This window comes from Hypanus sabinus, chromosome 10 (assembly GCF_030144855.1).
Source record: "Hypanus sabinus isolate sHypSab1 chromosome 10, sHypSab1.hap1, whole genome shotgun sequence".
Classification (NCBI taxonomy): Eukaryota; Metazoa; Chordata; class Chondrichthyes; order Myliobatiformes; family Dasyatidae; genus Hypanus; species Hypanus sabinus.
In genome coordinates this window covers 68540810-68562263 of record NC_082715.1, presented here as the reverse complement: position 1 = coordinate 68562263, position 21454 = coordinate 68540810, and the positions used below count along the sequence as shown (strand labels likewise).

Sequence of the window (21454 nt, the reverse complement as noted above, 5' to 3'; positions counted from 1 at the left end):
TGAATGGACCTCTGGAACAATAAAATGAACTCTTGATCTCTTAATCTACCTCATTATTGTCCTTGCACTTCACCTGTGCTGCTCTGTCTCTGTAACTGTAACACTTTAACCTGCTTTCTGCTATTGCCTTTCCTTTGTATTATCTCAATGTACTTATATGATGAAATGATCTGTGATGGATGGCATGCAAAACAAAGTTTTCTACCGTATCTTGGTATATATGACAATAATAAACCAACTTCAAATTGGTAAGGGAATGCCATGCAATATTTGTAGGACCATGCAATATTATGAACTTCTATTACATTCATTAAATTTCTGTCAAGATGAACAACATAAAGTGGAAAATGTCAATAGGGCTGCCAAAATTCAAAGAGAATCTGTGACTTACTTGTAGGTAATGACATGGCCTTAGAGATGATTTGATTTCCTGATGGATGAGAGGTTTCTCCAGATGGAGAGATGACTTGCGATAGGCTTCCTTAGCCTGGCTGACAGTCAGTGTGGACCACGAACTCCGTTTCATGTATTTACCTTCAGGAGTCATGGGTAGTCCTTCACAAGCAGAGCATTTAACATCGTTGTTGCTTTTCGATGTCTTCAGCGTAAGATCACTGAAGGCCCCCTGACTGCTGTCTGGATAGTACTGAGAGATGTGGTCCATGTGATGTTTGCTCATCGCACTGGGGGTACGGTACGTGCTTTCACTGTCCAAGTTGTCATCAGAGCTCCACCAGGCACTCATTGCCGACTTATGCTTGGGCTCCGGCTTCCGCTCTCTACTCTTACTCCGCTTGCCATGTTTGGGATGGTGGGAATGATGGTGATCGTCGGAATGTCGGCCCTCCCCCTTGGTGCCATTCACATTCCCCTTCGAGGCACCCTCCAGCGAGTGAGATTTGGTGAACAGCTTCTGGACAGAGTGCACGAGGTGGCGGATACGGCCGGGGCTCTCACTGCGCTGCTCGTTGGTGGTGGAGGTGCGCTGGTACTGCAGCGTGTGGAATCCGTCACGTTGTAGTGGCAGCTGTTTTTCAAACTGGTCAAGCAGGTTGGCGGGGATGCGGTTGATTTTGCTGCCTGTGTGTGACACGCTGGTGCAGTCATCCCTGGAGTCATAGTGGGAGGTGTAGTGCATCCGGGGGAATGTGCTGCTGGACATGTGCTCCCCGGAAACCATGGGAACCATACACTCGGAGTGTATGGAACTGCGGGGTGAACAGCGGTGACGGTCCATCTGGCAGCTCTCTGTCGGACTGAGCAGGTATGACTGGCGGGAATCCAGGCCATGGTGTGAGTGCTCATGGGAATGTTCACAGTCATCCGTCACTAGGCCACAGGAGTGCGCTGAGCTGAGCAGGGGCTGCGTACGACTCGTAGTCAATCCTTTCATGGTCCTCGATGATGGAGAGGAGATGGCTTCATTGAAGGGGTGAGAAGGTGACCATGAGAATTGTTGGTCTGTCAACAAAAGACCACAATCAGAAAGTTAATATCAGCAGTAGTAAATTACTTGCTGGCCTTGTGTTTTATTAAACACTAGTAAAAAAACATAAATCAGTGTGACCCAAACACTACCTTTGATTTAATAACTTATGTTCGTCCAATAAAGATTAATGCACATTATATTTGTGACTTTAAATTTGGGCATGGACGTTCCCAAATCCAACTGCAAAAGGAAGAGGGTTGGGCATGGGGCTAGCAACCCCATCCTGTGAAAACCTAGAACAACACACACAAAATGCTGGAGGAACTCAGCAGGTCAGGTAGTATCTATGGAAATGAATAAACAGACGACATTTTGGCCAGGATCCTTATTCAGGACCACAGTGCTACTGTATTGCCACAGAAACTCCAAAGACATCATCCTTGGGAGAGGAAGGATCTTCACACTATAAGATAGGTAAGTCAGGTTACTGCTGGAGACGACTTGAAAGACTGCCCAGGACAGAGGACTCTGGTGAGCTGCTGTCAGTGGCCAGTGCCTCAGTAGGCGAGATGGGCTTAAGAAGAAAAATATTCATGGCTTTAGTTCTGTAAGATATCAGTTCATTAAAGCATGGGGAGTTGTATCTCGTCTGTTTCCACAAAAACGCTGGCATGCATATTCATACCAATTTAATACCAGATTTAATACCAATAAATATCTCAGTAATTACAATGCACAAAATACTGAATGTCTCTTCCAGCTCAGTGAATGTCTGCATCTTTTACATCACAGATAATAAAGAAATATTTTCATTATGCTGGTTAAATATCCACCAAAGGTTAAGTTTCCTTGTGTTGATAACTACAACAAAAAACATGACGGGTAATACTGGAATAAAATTATTAGCAGGTAGAATTTCACCTTCTTAATTTGTACAAGAAAGACGACTACTAACATGGTATAATTGCTCTAATTTCCACTACAAACATTATATTCACAGAACTTTATAGCTCTAAACAGGTAACTCAGGCTGACTGGAATGTGTCAGTGTGTGAGTCACTTAAACTCCAACTCTGTTTTAGTGACTTCCACATGCTCTTAACTCAACATCAGCGAAGACAGAATATCCAGTTGTTTTATATTTAAATAACTAACCATAGCTAAGTAAATTACACTGATTACTTCAGTGTTTACATTTCCCTCATAATAATGGATAACTGATTGCCGGTCAGATGCATCATGGTCTGCTACGATAGTTTGAATGCACAGGAATGTAAGAGGTCGCAGACTTCTGCACACTGAGCAACACAACAGGGAACTGTCCTCCCACCTTTGATAGCATCTACTGCAACTGGATGCTAGACTCCCTCAATTTGTGAGGACCAGCAACAACATATCCTTGCTGATCAACAACACAGGATCTGTTCTTCCAGGCTGCGTGCTCAGCCCACTGCTCTACACTCGAACCTGTGTGGTGAAACACAGCTCCAAAGCCATCTTCAAACTCGCTGATGACACGACTGCTGTTGGATGAATCACAGGTGGGGATGAGTCATCTTTCCAGAATGTGATAGTTCACCTGCACTGCACTTCCTCTGTAGATTTGCACTTTATTTTGCATTGTTTTTGATTTACCTCAATGCACTCTGCAATGGCTTGATCTGTATGAACAGTATACACTGTATCTCATTGCGATTACAAAAGAAACCAATTCAGATCCCAATACCAATACCTCCTTCAATAGCACCTCTACAACTTAATGTCAGTAATACTAAAGAACTGATTGTTGGCTTCAGGAAGGCAAAGGAGGGAAAACATGAACCAGTGTGGGATTGGTGGAGAAAATTGGCATTAACATATCTGATGATCTGTCCTGGGGCCAACACATAGATGCAATCATGAGGAACTTCTCAGAACTTTCTCAGAAGGTTAAGGAGTTTTGGCTTTTCACTGAACACTCTAACAAACTTCTACAGGTGTATTTTTGAAAGTATCCTGATTGGTCTCATCATGGTCCAATACTGCAATTCAAATGCATGGGAATGCTAGAAGCTGCAGAGAATAGTGACTCTGTGCGATAAGTCATGGGCTCGTCCCTCCCCACAATCAATAGTACCTACAGTTGACATTGCTCAAGAAGGCAAAATCTGTCATCAATGATGGCCACCATCCAGGCTATGTCATCTCCTCATGGCTACCAATGGGCAGGAGGTGCAGATGCTTGAGGTCCCACACAACCAGATTCAGGAACAGCTACTTCTCTTCAACCATTTGGTTCTTGCAACAACTGGCAAAAACCTTAATCACTACTTCAGAATAGCAATACTCTTTGCATTACAATCGACTTTTTTTGTCTAATTGTGTTATTTGCTGTGTAATTTTTCTGTAAATTAGAATTTCTTGTGAATGCTGCTTACTTGATGCTCTGTGCCTGTGATGCTGCTGCAAATATATCTTTTATTGTACTTGTGCATAGGACAATAAACTTGACTTTGAACAACAAGGAATTAGAGATATCACAGCTTTGTGGAGTTCAAGTTTGATAGGATGACAAGTTCCATCAAGACAGTCTGACTCCAGCAAAGGCAGAAAGTTTGCCTTTGTCACAGAGCAGCAAATTCCATCAACCAGTTAAACAGGCTCAGGAACCCAGACGACCTGAGCACTTGCTATGAATCTCTAGATTCTAAGCAGCAGCATTACTCAAAAATTTCACAATGGTAAGAAGTGGATAGGAAGCTACATAACTGCAAGTTTTTGATAATAGAATCTTTCTCTGATCACAGCGCAGATTGTAGGCTGCGAGAGTGTGCTTGAATTCAGCTTTGTTCAACAAATCTATTCCCAAAACTATTTGTGTTGCTATAGTAATGCAAATTAATCATTAGTCTGAGGTCAGAAGCAACAAAAGCACAGCATAATAGTGTCATGACTGACGGCCTGTCTCTATGGGGGGTTTTGTTATACTTCAGTAGGAAGAGTATTAGACTAATTCCACTCTAAGTTTCTCAATAAACCAAGATCTGACATTATGCTCCTAAATGAATTGTGCGCTCAGACTGCAGGTCAGGGTTTATCAAGCTAAACAGCTTCTGAATTGGATACCATCTTAAACTAACTTTTCATTTTCCATTGCAATCTTTCATGTTTCTTCACTCTCTTGGTACAATTATACTCAATACCCTTCGTTATAAATGCTCCCTTTGTAACACTTCGGTCAGGTCTCATTTGGAGCATTACATTAAGCCTAAGTAGAGTAGACAGCTGGTATCTTTTTCCCTAGGGTCAAAATGTCAAAGGCTGGAGTGCATGCATTTGTGGTGAGAAGGAGAAAGTTCAAAGGAGATACGTGGAAAGGGGGTCAATGCCCCTTAACTACTGGTCTGGAACTGTAAGAGGTCTTCACATACTCAAGGGGAATTACTGATGGCTGAAAGAGTTTAGCCTTGCCCATCTTGTGTAAATCCATGAATGAATGAACAAAATCTCTTAAATCTAATGATTTCATAATTCTTGTATTATATTTTCTTCTGTCACAAACACTCCTGTCTCTGCCTCATCTTCCTTTTTCCCTGTTTTAATAATGTTCGGTAGGTATGAGAATTTCTGGAGATGAGGGTCGTGCGCTTGATGGAAATCTGGAATGTGAAGTCAGTGTCTTTAACGAGCATCACTTCTGTTCAATGCAGTAATTGCAGGGATTTATCATCGATACACAGTCAACGTGGCTCCTTCATTTCCTCACTCCACACTTCTGCCTGTTGTAGATTCGACATCATCAGAGCCTAATGACCTCCTGGAAAAGGCACTCCAGCAGCTCTACTTCATTAGTCATTTGTGGAGATTTGATATGTCACCACAGACTGTTAAAATACATTCTGACTGGTTGCATCACTAGCTGGTCCAGAGGCTGAAAAGCACAGGATTACAGAGGCTGCAGGGGATTGCAGGCTCAGCGTACTCCTCCTCATCACCGAGGACACCTTCAAAAGGCAGTGCCTCAGGAAGGTGTTATCGAGTATTCAGGACCCTCACCATCTGGGTCATTCAGTCTTCTCATTACTATAATTAAGGAGAAGATACAGGAACCCAAAGACACACACTCAATAATGTAGGAACAGCTTCTTCTGCTCCACCATCAGATTTCTGAATGGACAATGAACCCAGAAACACTACCTCATTATACTATTTTTGCATTATATATTTATTTTTGTGACTTATAGATGTTTATATCTTTGCAATGCACTGCGGCTGCAAAACAACACATTTCATGATATCTGTCAGATAATAAAACCTGATTCTGATTCATTTGTGCCATGCTCCACACTCTCTGCAAAATTGTTTGTCTAAAACACAGACATTTTAAAAATTAATTGATAGATTTTGTGTAGTGTTTATGCTGCATGCAATAACTAAACCCTTACCACAAAATTATCGTACACAGAGAAAAATTTGAGATCAGAACAGTCACAGATAATGATACCAAAAATGTTAACATATGTTCTATAAAGCAAATTACATTATTTCTTAATAAACTTTAATAAACTGTTTAAGCAATATTTTTCTCTTATGCTGAAAGAGTTCAATAAAAATATTCAATAAAATATTCAATAGAAATTGCAGACTGTTCTGTGTAGATTCTAAGGTTCACAAATTTACTATTATCAAATAGGCTGGGCAAGAGACACGGTTACTGCAACATACTTCGAAGGCTCATTGTCAAAGCGGAAGAGCTGAAGGTCATAATGGAGAAAGTCACCAAGGTTAACAGAGCAAGATAATGTAATGATCTTGCCATGCTGAACTTGGTGCGGGGGGGGGGGGGGGTCGGTGTTAAAAGCTGACAGATTCCATGGGAATGGCATGGACTGGTTCATTAGCTGAGGGGCCATGACTGAAAGTGAAAATGAAAATAGCTGACTTTATTCTGGAAGGAAGGCCACAGATTTATCATCCAGACGCTACTGAGAAACTCTTATAGTGATCTCCTGGGGCTGAAATGATTCAGGATCAATTATCTCACTTGTCCATCTTTATGATAATTTTCATCTTAATTCCCATTGACCTGAAGTTTCCTGGAAAATTTAAAACCATATTCAATCAACTGCAGACTTGATTTTAAGGTCATTTGCTCTTACTTGAGTTGTGGAGTTTGGCTCCTCAGACAGTATTTGGACTAGAGCAACAATAGAACAGAACAGTGGAGCACAGAAACAGGCTCTTCAGCCCACAACATTATGGCTATCCAATGAAATTAGTAATCAAATGGCTAACTAAACTAATCTCTTTGACCTACACATAGCTCTCGTTTTTTCCCTCACATTCATGTGCCTATCCAAATGTATCTTAAAAGTCCCTAATGTGGAGAACTTCAGGTTCCTGGGAACCACCATCTCTCAGGATTTGAAGTGGGAGCAGAACATCAGCTCCATCCTGAAGAAGGCCCAGCAGCGGATGTACTTCCTGCGGCTCTTGAGGAAATATGGTCTGCCTCAGGAATTGCTGCTGCAGTTCTACACTGCAGTCATTGAGTCTGTCCTGTGCACCTCCATCACTGTGTGGTTTGGAGCCGCCACCAAGCAGGATAGAACCAGACTACAGCGCACAGTGAGGACTGCCGAGCGCATCATTGGAGCCTCCCTGCCCTCTATTGTGGACCTGTACTCTTCCAGGTTGAAGAAGAGGGCGGGGAACATCATAAAGGATTCCTTCCATCCTGCGCACGGACTGTTTGAACTGCTTCTGTCTGGTAGGCGCTTCAGATCCCTCCAGACTAAGACTAATAGGCACTGGAGAAGTTTTTTCCCTACTGCGGTCACTTTGCTGAACAGTTAACTGCCGGTTAACTGTCGGCTAACTATTACTTGGATTGCACTACCTGTATGTATAATTTATATTTTCATTTATATTTATCATTATTATTGTTATGAGCAGAGAGACAACATCTGCCGGAAGTAAATTCCTTGTATGTGCACAGGTACTTGGCGATTGAAGTCTGATTCTGATTCTGATGTATCTGCCTTTACTACCATCCCAGGGCATTCCAGGCACCCGCTGTTGTGTGTGTAAAAAATACTTGCCCCTCACTACTCCTTTCAAGTTACCCCCTTCAGCTTAAATGCTTGTCATATAGTGTTAGATATTTCAACCCAAGGAAAAAAGATACTGTCTATCTATTCTGTCTATGCTTCTCATAATCATAACAGATCTCTCCTCAACCTCCACCGCTTCAGAGAAAATAACCCAAGTTTGTCCAACCTCTCATTTTAGCACAAGCCCTCTAATTCAGGCAGCATCCTGGTAAGCCTCCTATCCACCCTCTCCAAAGCCTCGACATCCTTCCTATAATGAGGCGATCAGAAATGCATGCAATATTCCAGATGCAGTCTAGAGTTTTATAAACCTGCAACATAACTTCCTGACTTTTGAACTCAATGCCTTGACAAATAAAGGCAAGCACGCTTATGTCTTCTTAAACACCCTATTGACCTGTGTAACCACTTTCAGAAAGCCATGAACTTGGACCCCAAAATCACTCTACTCATGTTAAGAAAATGAGTCAATGAGACTGTTGAGACAATGTACAGACAATGAGGCCCTCCAGGACTCTTTGGTGAGTGGGTTTTAGGGAGTAACTTCTACTTCAGAGCTGGGGATCATTGGTGCTGCTGTCAGCTTGTTAATGACATTAAAAGTACACTGTTAATGACAGGACCCTTAACAGCATTCTTTTGGAAGAGGACAGCAAGGCTTTGAGAGGAAGTGCGGCGGCGGCCATTTTCAAATTGTCCAATTGCTTCTCAGATCGGAGTTCTGAGAGGCGGGACTGCGCAGGCGCGTGAAGGAGGCCTGGGAAGGAGGGAAGATATAAAAGAATGCAGCCTTAAGAAGCAGGCAGCTTCGTTCGCGGGCAGCGGAGTGCGCCGGGAGCAGAGTGTAGGGCTTGGGCTCAGGGGGCTTAGGTGGAAGAGGGCACAGTAGGCTTATCTTTCAGTTCTTGTTATTGTCAGTTTTTTGGGAAGTATGAGTGTGAGGGCAGCTTGTTGTTCTCGGTGTCGGATGTGGGAGATCCTGGAGTCTCCGAGCCTCCCGGACGTCCACATCTGCGCCAGGTGCGCCGAACTGCAGCTCCTGAGGGACCGAGTTAGGGAACTGGAGCTGCAGCTCGATGGCCTTCGCCTGGTCAGGGAGAGTGAGGAGGTGATAGAGAGGAGTTACAGGCAGGTGGTCACTCCGGGGCCACGGGAGGCAGATAGGTGGGTCATGGTCAGGAAGGGGAAGAGGCAGGTACTAGAGAGTACCCCAGTGGCTGTACCCCTTGACAATAAGTACTCATGTTTGAGTACTGTTGGTGGGGACAGCCTTCCTGGTGGAAGTGACAGTGGCCGGGCCTCTGGCACAGAGGACGGCCCTGTAGCTCAGAAGGGTAGGGATAGAAGAAAGAGGACCATAGTAATAGGGGACTCGATAGTCAGGGGTTCAGACAGGCAGTTCTGTGGAGGCGATCGGTAGTCCCTGATGGTAATTTGCCTCCCTGGTGCCAGGATTTGGGACGTTTCTGATTGCGTCCAAGATATCCTGAAGTGGGAGGGTGAGGAACCAGAGGTCGTGGTACATGTAGGTACCAGTGACATAGGTAGGTAAGGGGAAGAGGTCCTGAAACGAGAGTATAGGGAATTAGGAAGGCAGTTAAGAAGGAGGACCGCAAAGGTAGTAATCTCGGGATTACTGTCTGTGCCACGCGACAATGAGAGTAGGAATGGAATGAGGTGGAGGATGAATGCGTGGCTGTGGGATTGGAGCAGGGGGCAGGGATTCAAGTTTCTGGATCATTGGGACCTCTTCTGGGGCAGGCGTGACCTGTTCAAGAAGGACGGGTTACACTTGAATCCTGGGGGGACCAATATCCTAGCGGGAAGGTTTGCTAGAGCTACAGGGCAGACTTTAAACTAGTAAGATAGGGGGGCGGGAATCAATTTGAGGAAACTATGGGAGAGGAGGTTAGTTCACCAGTAGAGCAAGTAAGTAGACAGTGTGTGAGGGAGGAAAGGCAGGTGATGGAGAAGGGATGCACTCAGCCCGAAGATGTAGGGGAGAAGAAAGAAAAGGATAATAAATTTGAATGCATTGTTAGGCATGAAAAGAGAGGAGGGGGTGGAGAGTATCTTAAATGTATCTATTTTAATGCTAGGAGCATTGTAAGAAAGGTGGATGAGCTTAAAGCATGGATTGATACCTGGAATTATGATGTTGTAGCTATTAGTGAAACATGGTTGCAGGAAGGGTGTGATTGGCAACTAAATATTCCTGGATTTAGTTGCTTCAGGTGTGATAGAGTAAGGGGGGCCAGAGGAGGAGGTGTTGCATTGCTTGTCCGAGAAAATCTTATGGCGGTGCTTTGGAAGGATAGATTAGAGAGCTCCTCTAGGGAGGCTATTTGGGTGGAATTGAGGAATGGGAAAGGAGTAGTAACACTGATAGGAGTGTATTATAGGCCACCTAATGGGGAGAGTGAGTTGGAAGAGCAAATGTGTAAGGAGATAGCAGATATTTGTAGTAAACACAAGGTGGTAATTGTGGGAGATTTTGATTTTCCACACGTAGACTGGGAAGCTCATTCTTTAAAAGGTTTAGAGTTTGTGAAATGTGTGCAGGATAGTTTTTTGCAACAATACATAGAAGTACCGACTAGAGATGGGGCAGTGTTGGATCTCTTGTTAGGGAATGCGATAGGTCAGCTGACAGATGTATGTGTTGGGGAGCACTTCGGGTCCAGTGATCACAATAGCATTAGCTTCAATATAATTATGGAGAAGGACAGGACAGGACCTAGAGTTGAGATTTTTGATTGGAGAAAGGCTAACTTTGAGGAGATGCGAAGGGATTTAGAGAGAGTGGATTGGGTCAAGTTGTTTTATGGGAAGGATGTAATAGAGAAATGGAGGTCATTTAAGGGTGAAATTATGAGGGTACAGAATCTTTATGTTCCTGTTAGGTTGAAAGGAAAGGTTAAAGGTTTGAAAGCACCATGGTTGTCAAGGGATATTAGAAATTTGGTTCGGAAAAAGAGGGATGTCTACAATAGATATAGGCAGCATGGAGTAAAGGAATTGCTCGAGGAATATAAAGAATGTAAAAGGAATCTTAAGAAAGAGATTAGAAAAGCTAAAAGAAGATACGAGGTTGGTTTGGCAAATAAGGTGAAAGTAAATCCGAAAGGTTTCTACAGTTATATTAAAAGCAAGAGGATAGTGAGGGATAAAATTGGCCCCTTAGAGAATCAGAATGGTCAGCTATGTGTGGAGCCGAGGGAGACGGGAGAAATTTTGAATGATTTCTTCTCTTTGGTATTCACTAAGGAGAAGGATATTGAATTGTGTAAGGTGTGGGAAACAAGTAAGGAAGTTATGGAACCTATGACAATTAAAGAGGTGGAAGTACTGGCGCTTTTAAGAAATTTAAAAGTGGATAAATCTCCAGGTCCTGACAGGATATTCCCCAGGACCTTGAGGGAAGTTTGTGTAGAAATAGCAGGAGCTCTGATGGAGATCTTTAAGAAGTCATTAGAAACGGGGATTGTGCCAGAGGATTGGCGTATTGCTCATGTGGTTGCATTGTTTAAAAAGGGTTCTAGAAGTAAGCCTAACAATTATAGACCTGTCAGTTTGACATCAGTGGTGGGTAAATTAATGGAAGTATTCTTAGAGATAGTATTGATAATTATCTGGATAGACAGGATCTGATTAGGAGTAGCCAGCATGGATTTGTGCGTGGAAGGTCATGTTTGACAAACCTTATTGAATCTTTTGAAGAAGTTACGAGGAATGTTGACGAGGGTAAGGCAGTGGATGTAGTCTATATGGACTTCAGCAAAGCCTTTGACAAAGTTCCACATGGAAGGTTAGTTAAGAAGGTTCAGTCGTTAGGTATTAATGCTGGAGTAATAAAATGGATTCAACAGTGGCTAGATGGGAGATGCCAGAGAGTAGTGGTGGATAATTGTTTATCGGGATGGAGGCCGGTGACTAGCGGGGTGCCTCAGGGATCTGTTTTGGGCCCAATGTTGTTTGTAATATACATAAATGATCTGGATGATGGGGTGGTAAATTGGATTAGTAAGTATGCCGATGATACTAAGGTAGGAGGTGTTGTGGATAATGAGGTGGGTTTTCAAAGCTTGCAGGGAGATTTATGCCAGTTAGAAGAATGGGCTGAACGTTGGCAGATGGAGTTTAATGCTGAGAAGTGTGAGGTTCTACATTTTGGCAGGAATAATCCAAAACGAACATACAGGGTAAATGGTAGGGCATTGAGGAATGCAGAGGAACAGAGAGATCTAGGAATAACAGTGCATAGTTCCCTGAAGGTGGAGTCTCATGTAGATAGGGTGGTGAAGAAGGCTTTTGGAATGCTGGCCTTTATAAATCAAAGCATTGAGTACAGAAGTTGGGATGTAATGTTAAAATTGTACAAGGCATTGGTAAGGCCAAATTTGGAATATTGTGTACAGTTCTGGTCACCGAATTATAGGAAAGATATCAATAAATTAGAGAGAGTGTAGAGATGATTTATTAGGATGTTACCTGGGTTTCAGCACTTAAGTTACGGAGAAAGGTTGAACAAGCTAGGTCTCTATTCATTGGAGTGTAGAAGGTTGAGGGGGGATTTGATCGAGGTATTTAAAATTTTGAGAGGGATAGATAGAGTTGACGTGAATAGGCTGTTTCCATTGAGAGTAGGGGAGATTCAAACGAGAGGACATGATTTGAGAGTTAGGGGGCAGAAGTTTAAGGGAAACACGAGGGGGTATTTCTTTACTCAGAGAGTGATAGCTGTGTGGAATGAGCTTCCTGTAGAAGTAGTAGAGGCCAGCTCAGTTGTGTCATTTAAGGTAAATTGTATAGGTATATGGACAGGAAAGGAGTGGAGGGTTATGGGCTGAGTGCGGGTAGGTGGGACTAGGTGAGATTAAGGGTTCGGCACGGACTAAGAGGGCCGAGATGGCCTGTTTCCGTGCTGTGATTGTTATATGGTTATATGTTATATGTATTGAGGGACCTTGGGGTCCAAGTCCATTACACACTGAAAGTGGCCACACATTTGATAGGGTGATAAAGGAGGCCCAAAGTATGCTTGCTTTTATTTGCCTAAGATTTAAGTTCAAGAGTCAGGAAGTTATGCTGCAGCTTTATAAAACTCTGGTTTGACCACATCTGGAGTATGGCACTCAGTTCTGTCACTCCATTACAGGAAGGATATGGAAGATTGGAGAGGGTGCAGGGGAGATTTACCTGGACACTGCCTGGATCTGAGGGTGTGTGATATAAGGAGAGGTTGATATTCTAGGAATGCTTTCTCTGGAACAGCTGAGGCTGAGGGGAGACCTGATGTGTCAATCCACCCACAACTGTGTGGCTAGGCACAACTCAAATGCCATAGAACCTTAGAACACTGCAGCACAGAAACAGGCCTTTTGGCCCTTCTTGGCTGTGCTGAACCATTTTTCTGCCTAGCCCCACTGACCTGCACCCGGATGATATCCTCTCATCCATGTACCTGTCCAAGTTTTTCTAAATGTTAAAAATGAGCCTGCATTTACCACTTCATCTAGCAGCCCATTCCACACTCCCACCACTCTCTGTGTGAAGAAGCCCCTCCCCCCATTTTTCCCCCTTCACCCTTAACCCATGTCCTCTGTTTTTTTTCTCCCTTAGTCTCAGTGGAAAAAGCCTGCTTGCATTCACTCTATCTATACCCATCATAATTTTATATATTTCTATCAAGTCTCCCCTCATTCTTCAATGCTCCAGGGAATAAAGTTCTAACCTATTCAACCTTTCTCTGTAGCTCAGTTTCTGAAGTCCCTGCAACATCCTCGTAAACCTCTGCACTCTTTCAACCTTATTGATATCCTTCCTGTAATTAGGTGACCAAAACTGCACATAGTACTCCAAATTTGGCCTCATCAATGCCTTATACAACCTCACCATATCATTCCAACTCTTATACTCAATACTTTGATTTATAAAGGCCAATGTACCAAAAGCTCTCTTTACGATCCTATCTACCTGTTACACCGCTTTTAGGGAATTTTGTATCTGTATTCCCAGATCCCTCTGTTCTACTGCACTCCTCAGTGTCCTACCATCTACCTTGTATGTTCTACCTTGGTTTGTCCTTCCGAAGTGCAATACCTCACACTTGTCTGTATTGAACTCCATCTGCCATTTTTCCAGCTGGTCCAAATCCCTCTGCAAGCTTTGAAAACCTTCCTCACTGTCTATTACACCTCCAATCTTTGTATCATCAGCAAATTTGCTGATCCAATTTACCACGTTATCATCCAAACCATTGATATAGATGACAAATAACAATGGACCCAGCACTGATCCCTGTGGCACACCACTAGTCACAGGCCTCCACTCAGAGAAACAATCCTCCACTATCACTCTCTGACTTCTCCCATTAAGTCAATGTTTAATCTAATTTACTACCTCACCGTGTATACCTAGCGACTGAATCTTCCTAACTAACCTCGCATGTGGGACCTTGTCAAAGGCCTTACTGAAGTCCATGTATACAACATCCACTGCCTTCCGTTCATCCACTTTCCTGGTAACCTCTTCAAAAAAACTCTAATAGATTTGTTAAACATGACCTACCACGCACAAAGCCATGTTGACTCTCCCTGTCTATCCAAATACTTGTAGATCCTAACTCTTAGTACTCCTTCCAATAATTTACCTACTACTGATGTCAAATTTACTGGCTTATAATTTCCCAGATTACTTTTAGAGCCTTTTTTAAACAACCAAATAATATGAGCTATCCTCCAATCCTCCGGCACCTTGCCAGTAGATACCGACATTTTAAATAAATCTGCCAGGGCCCCTGCAATTTCAACACTAGTCTCCTTCAAGGTCCGAGGGAATAGCCTTTCAGGTCATGGGGATTTATCTACTGTGATTTGCCTCAAGATAGCCAGTACCTCTTCCTCTTCAATCTGTATAGGTTCCATGACCTCACTATTTGTTTGCCTTATTTCCATTGACAGTTTCCTTAGTAAATACATACACAAAAAAACCATTTAAGATCTCCCCCATTTCTTTTGGTTCCATACATAACCGACCACTCTGATTTTCCAGAGGACCATTTTTATCCCTCACTATCCTTTTGCTCTTAATATACCTGTAGAATCTCTTTGGATTATCCTTCACCTTGACTGCCAAGGCAACCTTATGACTTTTTTTAGCCCTCCTGATTTCTTTCTTAAGTATTTTTTTGCACTTTTTATACACCTCAAGTACCTTATTTGCTCCCTATTTCCTATACATGACATACATCTCTCTTTCTTCTTCTTTATCAGAGTTCCAGTATCCCTGGAGAACCAAGGTTCCTTATTCTTATTCACTTTGCCTTTAATCCTGACAGGAACATACAAACTCTGCACTCTCAAAAGTTCTCCTTTGAAGGCTTCCCACTTACCAATCACATCCTTGCCAGAGAACAACCTGTCCCAATCTATGCTTTTTAGATTCTTTCTCATTTCTTTAAACTTGGCCTTTTCCCAGTTTAGAATCTCAACCCGAGGACCAGATCTATCTTTATCCATGATCAAGTTGAAACTAATGGTGTTATGATCACTGGAACCAAAGTGTTCCCCTACACACACTTCCGTCACCTGTCCCAACTCATTTCCTAATAGGAGATTTAATATTGCATCCTCTCTAGTAGGTACCTCTATATATTGATTTAGAAAGTTTTCCTGAACACATTTTACAAACTCTAACCCATCTAGACCTTTAAAAGCATGGGAGTCCCAATCAATATGTAGAAAGTTAAAATCCCCTACTATCACAACTTTATGTTTCCTGCAGTTGTCTGCTATCTCTCTGCAGATTTGCTCCTCCAATTCTCTCTGACTATTGGGTGGTCTATAATACAACCCCATTAATGTGGTCATACCTTTCCTGTTTCTCAGCTCCACCCATGTGGCCTCGGTAGACAAGCACTCTGATCTGTCCTGCCTGAGCACTGCTGTAACACCTTCCCTGACTAGCAATGCCACCCCCCCTCCCCCCCACCCTTCATCCCTCTGCATCTATCACGTCTGAAACATCGGAACCCTGGAATATTAAGCTGCCAGTCCTGCCCCTCCTTTAGCCAAGTTTCACTAATGGCTACAATGTCATAATTCCACATGTCAATCCAGGCCCTCATCTCGTCAGCCTTCCCCACAATACTCCTCGCATTGAAATAGACACACCTCAGAAGATTATTACCACCACACACAACCCTTCTATTTGTGACTTTGCATGAACCTTTAACATCATTTATTTTCACCCCCACTCCACTATCTGCTACGGCACTCTGGTTCCCATCCCCCTGCAAATCTAGTTTAAACCCCTCCCAATAGCACTAACAAACCTCACTGCAAGGATATTGGTCCCCCTGTAGTTCAGGTGTAACCCGTCTCTCTTGTACAGGTCCCACCTGCCCCAAAAGAGTTCCCAATGATCCTGAAATCTGAAACCCTGCCCCCTACACCAGTTCCTCAGCCACATGTTCATCCTCCAGAGCATCCTACTCTTACCCTCACTGGCACGTGGCACAGGTAGCAATCGTGAGATTACCACCCTTGAGGTCCTGCTTTTTAACTTCCTACCAAGCTCTCTATACTAACTCTACAGGACCTCCTCACTCTTTCTTCCTACGTCATTGGTACTGATGTGTACCATGATATCTGGCTGCTCACCCTCCCATTTCAGAATGCTGTGCATGCGATCAGAGACATCCCTGACCCTGGCACTCGGGAGGCAACAATCCATCCGGGAGGCTCTGTCACGACCACAGAACCTCCTGTCTGTACATTTAACTAGCGAGTCCCCTATCACTACTGCTCTCCTCTTCTTCCCCCCTTCCTTCTGCACTGCAGAACCAGACTCAGTGCCAGAGATCCAGCTGCCGCAGCTTGTCCCAGCAGTATCCAGATCGGTATACTTGTTGTTGAGGGGAAGTGCTCTGCCTGCACTTCTCCCTTCCCTCGCCTGACGGTGACCCAATTACCTGTGTGCTGCTCCTTTGGCATAACTACCTCCCTGAAGACACTATCTATAAACTCCTCATTCTCCTGAATGATCCGGAGGTCATCTAACTCCTGCTCCAGTTCCCTAACACGGTTTGTTAGGAGCTGCAGCTGGATGCACTTCTTGCAGGTGCCGTTGTCAGGGACACCAGAGGTTTCCCTGACTTCCCACGTCCTGCAAGAGGAGCATTCCAACATCCTGCCTGGCATTCTCTCTGCTGTAAACAAACAAAACAAAACTTACCGGAACCTACACTGGCTTCTGCCTGTTCACGCCGAAGCCTGACTCAGTCCACTCCGATGATGGCCGCTGTATATGGCAGTCTTTTTTTAAACCTTTGGCGCTCTACGTCACGTGCCTGTGCAGTCTAGCGTCTTTTCCCCGAGCAGTTAAAAAGAAGGCTTCTCTCCATGATGCCTTGACTCCTTCACTCTCAGCCTCTTGCTTTGATTATGCCCTTTTGTCGCCATCTGTGAATTTGCTGGTGATATTGTTGGCAGAATTTCAGATGGTGACAGAAGGGTATACAAGGAGCAAGATATACCAGTCAGTTGAGTGGTGTTGCAGCAACAACCATACACTCAGCGTCAGCATGACCAAAGAGCTGATTGTGGACTTCTGGAAGGGAAGATGAGCAAACTAATCCTCACAGAGGGATTAGAAGTGGAGAAAGTGAGCAATTTCAAGTTCCTGGGTGTCAATATCTCTGAGGATGTAACCTGGACTCAACATGTTGATCCAGCTATAAAGAAGGCAAAATAGAGACTGCATTTCATCCGGAGTCTGAGATTTGGTTTGTTAACTAAAACTCTCGAAAACATCTGGAAATGTACTGTGGAGCGTATTCTGACTGGCTGCATCACCAGCTGGTATGGGGGCGGGTAGGGGCTGCAGCACATGATTGAATTAAGTTGCAGAAACTTGTTCAATTAGTCAGCTGCATCATGGGTACTAGCCTACTTAGTACCAAAGACATCTTCAAGGAATGGTGCCTCAGAAAGGCGGTGTCTATTATTAAGGACCCCCATCACCCAGATCATGCCCTCCTCTCATTGCTACCATCGGGAAGGAGGTACAAAAGCCTAACGACACACACTCAGTAACTCAGGAACAGCTTCTTTCTCTCTGCCACCTGATTTGTAAATAGATATTGAACCCATAAACACTGCCTCACTATTTTTTATTTCTATTTTTTTTAGCACTACTTATTTTAACTTAACTATTTAATATATATACTTACTGTAATAGATTTTGTTTTCTCTATATTTATTTATCATGTACTGTATTGCATTGTACTGCTTCCGTAAAGTTAATGAATTTCATGATCTATGCCGGTGATATTAAACCTGATTTTTATAGAAGTTTATAAAATTGAAAGACAACAATTTTTTTCCCCAGGGTTTAAAAATCTATTACCAAAGGACATGCATTTAATGCGAGAGGCAATAAGTTCAAAGGATATGTGCTGGGCAAGTTTTTTATTACATGGAGAGTGTAGGATCCTGGAATGTGCTGGAGGCAGTTATGTTTAAGAGATTTTTAAATTGTCACATGAATATGCAGAGAATGTAGGCATCTGGACCATGTGTAGGCAGAAGGATTTAGAAGTCATTAGCTCATGTAGCACTCAGGAAAATTTATTTCTATTATAGCTGTCATGGCCAGTTTTAAAAATTCCTTCCTGCTGTCATAAACTCTTTGGAGCTTTTTCCAGTAGTGTCACGCCCAAAAGGAAGACCTTGTACCACCAGTCTGGTCCTTTTCGTCTGCAGGTATCATGATTAAAGTTGGATTCTCATAAAGCAAGGATAATTTTATACAATTTATGTTTTTTTTCCTGTAAATGTTATGTATTCAATACTACATGCTTATGAAGCTGCTGCAAGTAACTTTATCGCACTTGTCCAGACATGTGATTGTATATATGATAATAAACTCAACTCTGACTTCATCTTGCTCACACCTGTCACTGCAATGATGATTTAAATAAAATTTGAATGAATCCACTAATCGAGCCCTAAATACACTTGTTTTCTTTGGGTTCATCTGAGCTTGAAGCAAACTGCAGCTGGAAAATCGGAAACATGACTACTGTGAGAAAAATGTGTCATTCATTGGGGCAATCGAAATTAATTAAAACTCAGGTAACCAGGTTCAGAAAGAAGGCTTGTGTTTTACTGCAATGAAATTTAAGGTACATTCTCAGTAATTCACTCTGAGGAACAATTACCTGGAGTCTGAGTGTCGATGAGGCAGGAACCCTGAACCAATCACCTCCTGATGAGGGCAGTACCCTGAGCCAATCACCTCGTGATGAGGGCAGTACCCCTGAGCCAATCACCTCCTGATGAGGGCAATACCCCTGAACCAATCACCTCCTGATGAGGGCAATACCCCTGAGCCAATCACCTCCTGATGAGGGCAATACCCCTGAACCAATCACCTCCTGATGAGGGCAATACCCCTGAACCAATCACCTCCTGATGAGGGCAATACCCCTGAGCCAATCACCTCCTGATGAGGGCAATACCCCTGAGCCAATCACCTCCTGACGAGGGTAGTACCCCTGAACCAATCACCTCCTGCCGAGGGCAGTACCCCTGAGCCAATCACCTCCTGATGAGGGCAGTACCCCTGAGCCAATCACCTCCTGCCGAGGGCAGTACCCCTGAGCCAATCACCTCCTGCCGAGGGCAGTACACCTGAACCAATCACCTCCTGACTAGGGCAGTACCCCTGAACCAATCATCTCCTGCCGAGGGCAGTACCCCTGAGCCAATCATCTCCTGCCGAGGGCAATACCCCTGAGCCAATCACCTGCTGATGAGGGCAGTACCCCTGAGCCAATCACCTCCTGCCGAGGGCAGTACCCCTGAGCCAATCACCTCCTGCCGAGGGCAGTACACCTGAACCAATCACCTCCTGACTAGGGCAGTACCCCTGAACCAATCATCTCCTGCCGAGGGCAGTACCCCTGAGCCAATCATCTCCTGCCGAGGGCAATACCCCTGAACCAATCACCTCGTGATGAGGGCAGTACCCCTGAGCGATCACCTCCTGACGAGGGCAGTACCCCTGAACCAATCACCTCCTGATGAGGGCAATACCCCTGAACCAATCACCTCCTGACGAGGGCAGTACCCCTGAGCCAATCACCTCCTGATGAGGGCAGTACCCCTGAGCAATCACCTCCTGACGAGGGCAGTACCCCTGAGCCAATCACCTCCTGACGAGGGCAGTACCCCTGAGCCAATCACCTCCTGCCAAGGGCAGTACCCCTGAACCAATCACCTCCTGACGAGGGCAGTACCCCTGAGCCAATCACCTCCTGATGAGGGCAGTACCCCTGAACCAATCACCTCCTGATGAGGGCAGTACCCTGAGCCAATCACCTCCTGACGAGGGCAGTACCCCTGAGCCAATCACCTCCTGACGAGGGCAGTACCCCTGAGCCAATCACCTCCTGATGAGGGCAGTACCCCTGAGCCAATCACCTCCTGCCGAGGGCAGTACCCCTGAACCAATCACCTCCTGATGAGGGCAGTACCCTGAGCCAATCACCTCCTGCCGAGGGCAGTACCCCTGAGCCAATCACCTCCTGACGAGGGCAGTACCCCTGAGCCAATCACCTCCTGACGAGGGCAGTACCCCTGAGCCAATCACCTCCTGATGAGGGCAGTATCCCTGAGCCAATCACCTCCTGACTAGGGCAATACCCCTGAACCAATCACCTCCTGACTAGGGCAATACCCCTGAACCAATCACCTCCTGACGAGGGCAATACCCCTGAACCAATCACCTCCTGACGAGGGCAATACCCCTGAACCAATCACCTCCTGACGAGGGCAATACCCCTGAGCCAATCACCTCCTGCCAAGGGCAGTACCCCTGAGCCAATCACCTCCTGATGAGGGCAGTACCCCTGAGCCAATCACCTCCTGATGAGGGCAGTACCCCTGAGCCAATCACCTCCTGATGAGGGCAATACCCCTGAACCAATCACCTCCTGACGAGGGCAGTACCCCTGAACCAATCACCTCCTGACGAGGGCAATACCCCTGAGCCAATCACCTCCTGATGAGGGCAGTACCCCTGAGCCAATCACCTCCTGCCGAGGGCAGTACCCCTGAGCCAATCACCTCCTGACGAGGGCAATACCCCTGAGCCAATCACCTCCTGATGAGGGCAATACCCCTGAACCAATCACCTCCTGATGAGGGCAATACCCCTGAACCAATCACCTCCTGATGAGGGCAATACCCCTGAGCCAATCACCTCCTGACGAGGGCAGTACCCCTGAACCAATCATCTCCTGACGAGGGCAATACCCCTGAACCAATCATCTCCTGACGAGGGCAGTACCCCTGAGCAATCACCTCCTGACGAGGGCAGTACCCCTGAGCCAATCACCTCCTGATGAGGGCAATACCCCTGAACCAATCACCTCCTGCCGAGGGCAGTACCCCTGAACCAATCACCTCCTGCCGAGGGCAGTACCCCTGAGCCAATCACCTCCTGCCGAGGGCAGTACCCCTGAGCAATCACCTCCTGCCGAGGGCAGTACCCTGAGCCAATCACCTCCTGACTAGGGCAATACCCCTGAACCAATCACCTCCTGCCGAGGGCAGTAACCCTGAACCAATCACCTCCTGCCGAGGGCAGTATCCCTGAACCAATCACCTCCTGATGAGGGCAGTACCCCTGAGCCAATCACCTCCTGACGAGGGCAGTACCCCTGAGCCAATCACCTCCTGACGAGGGCAGTATCCCTGAACCAATCACCTCCTGATGAGGGCAGTACCCCTGAACCAATCACCTCCTGATGAGGGCAGTACCCCTGAGCGATCACCTCCTGACGAGGGCAGTACCCCTGAGCCAATCACCTCCTGCCGAGGGCAATACCCCTGAGCCAATCACCTCCTGATGAGGGCAGTACCCC

General features: G+C 45.0%; 1 protein-coding gene across 1 annotated transcript in view; it reads right to left on the bottom strand.

The window, feature by feature from the left end:
• The window catches only part of dlgap2a (discs, large (Drosophila) homolog-associated protein 2a), a 517146-nt gene that overhangs the window by 106133 nt on the left and 389559 nt on the right, over window positions 1-21454 (bottom strand). The window contains exon 5 of the mRNA XM_059982028.1: window positions 392-1461. Within this exon, the coding sequence (XP_059838011.1) occupies window positions 392-1393 (1002 nt within the window). The 5' untranslated portion in view covers window positions 1394-1461. The remainder of the gene's footprint in view (window positions 1-391; window positions 1462-21454) is intronic.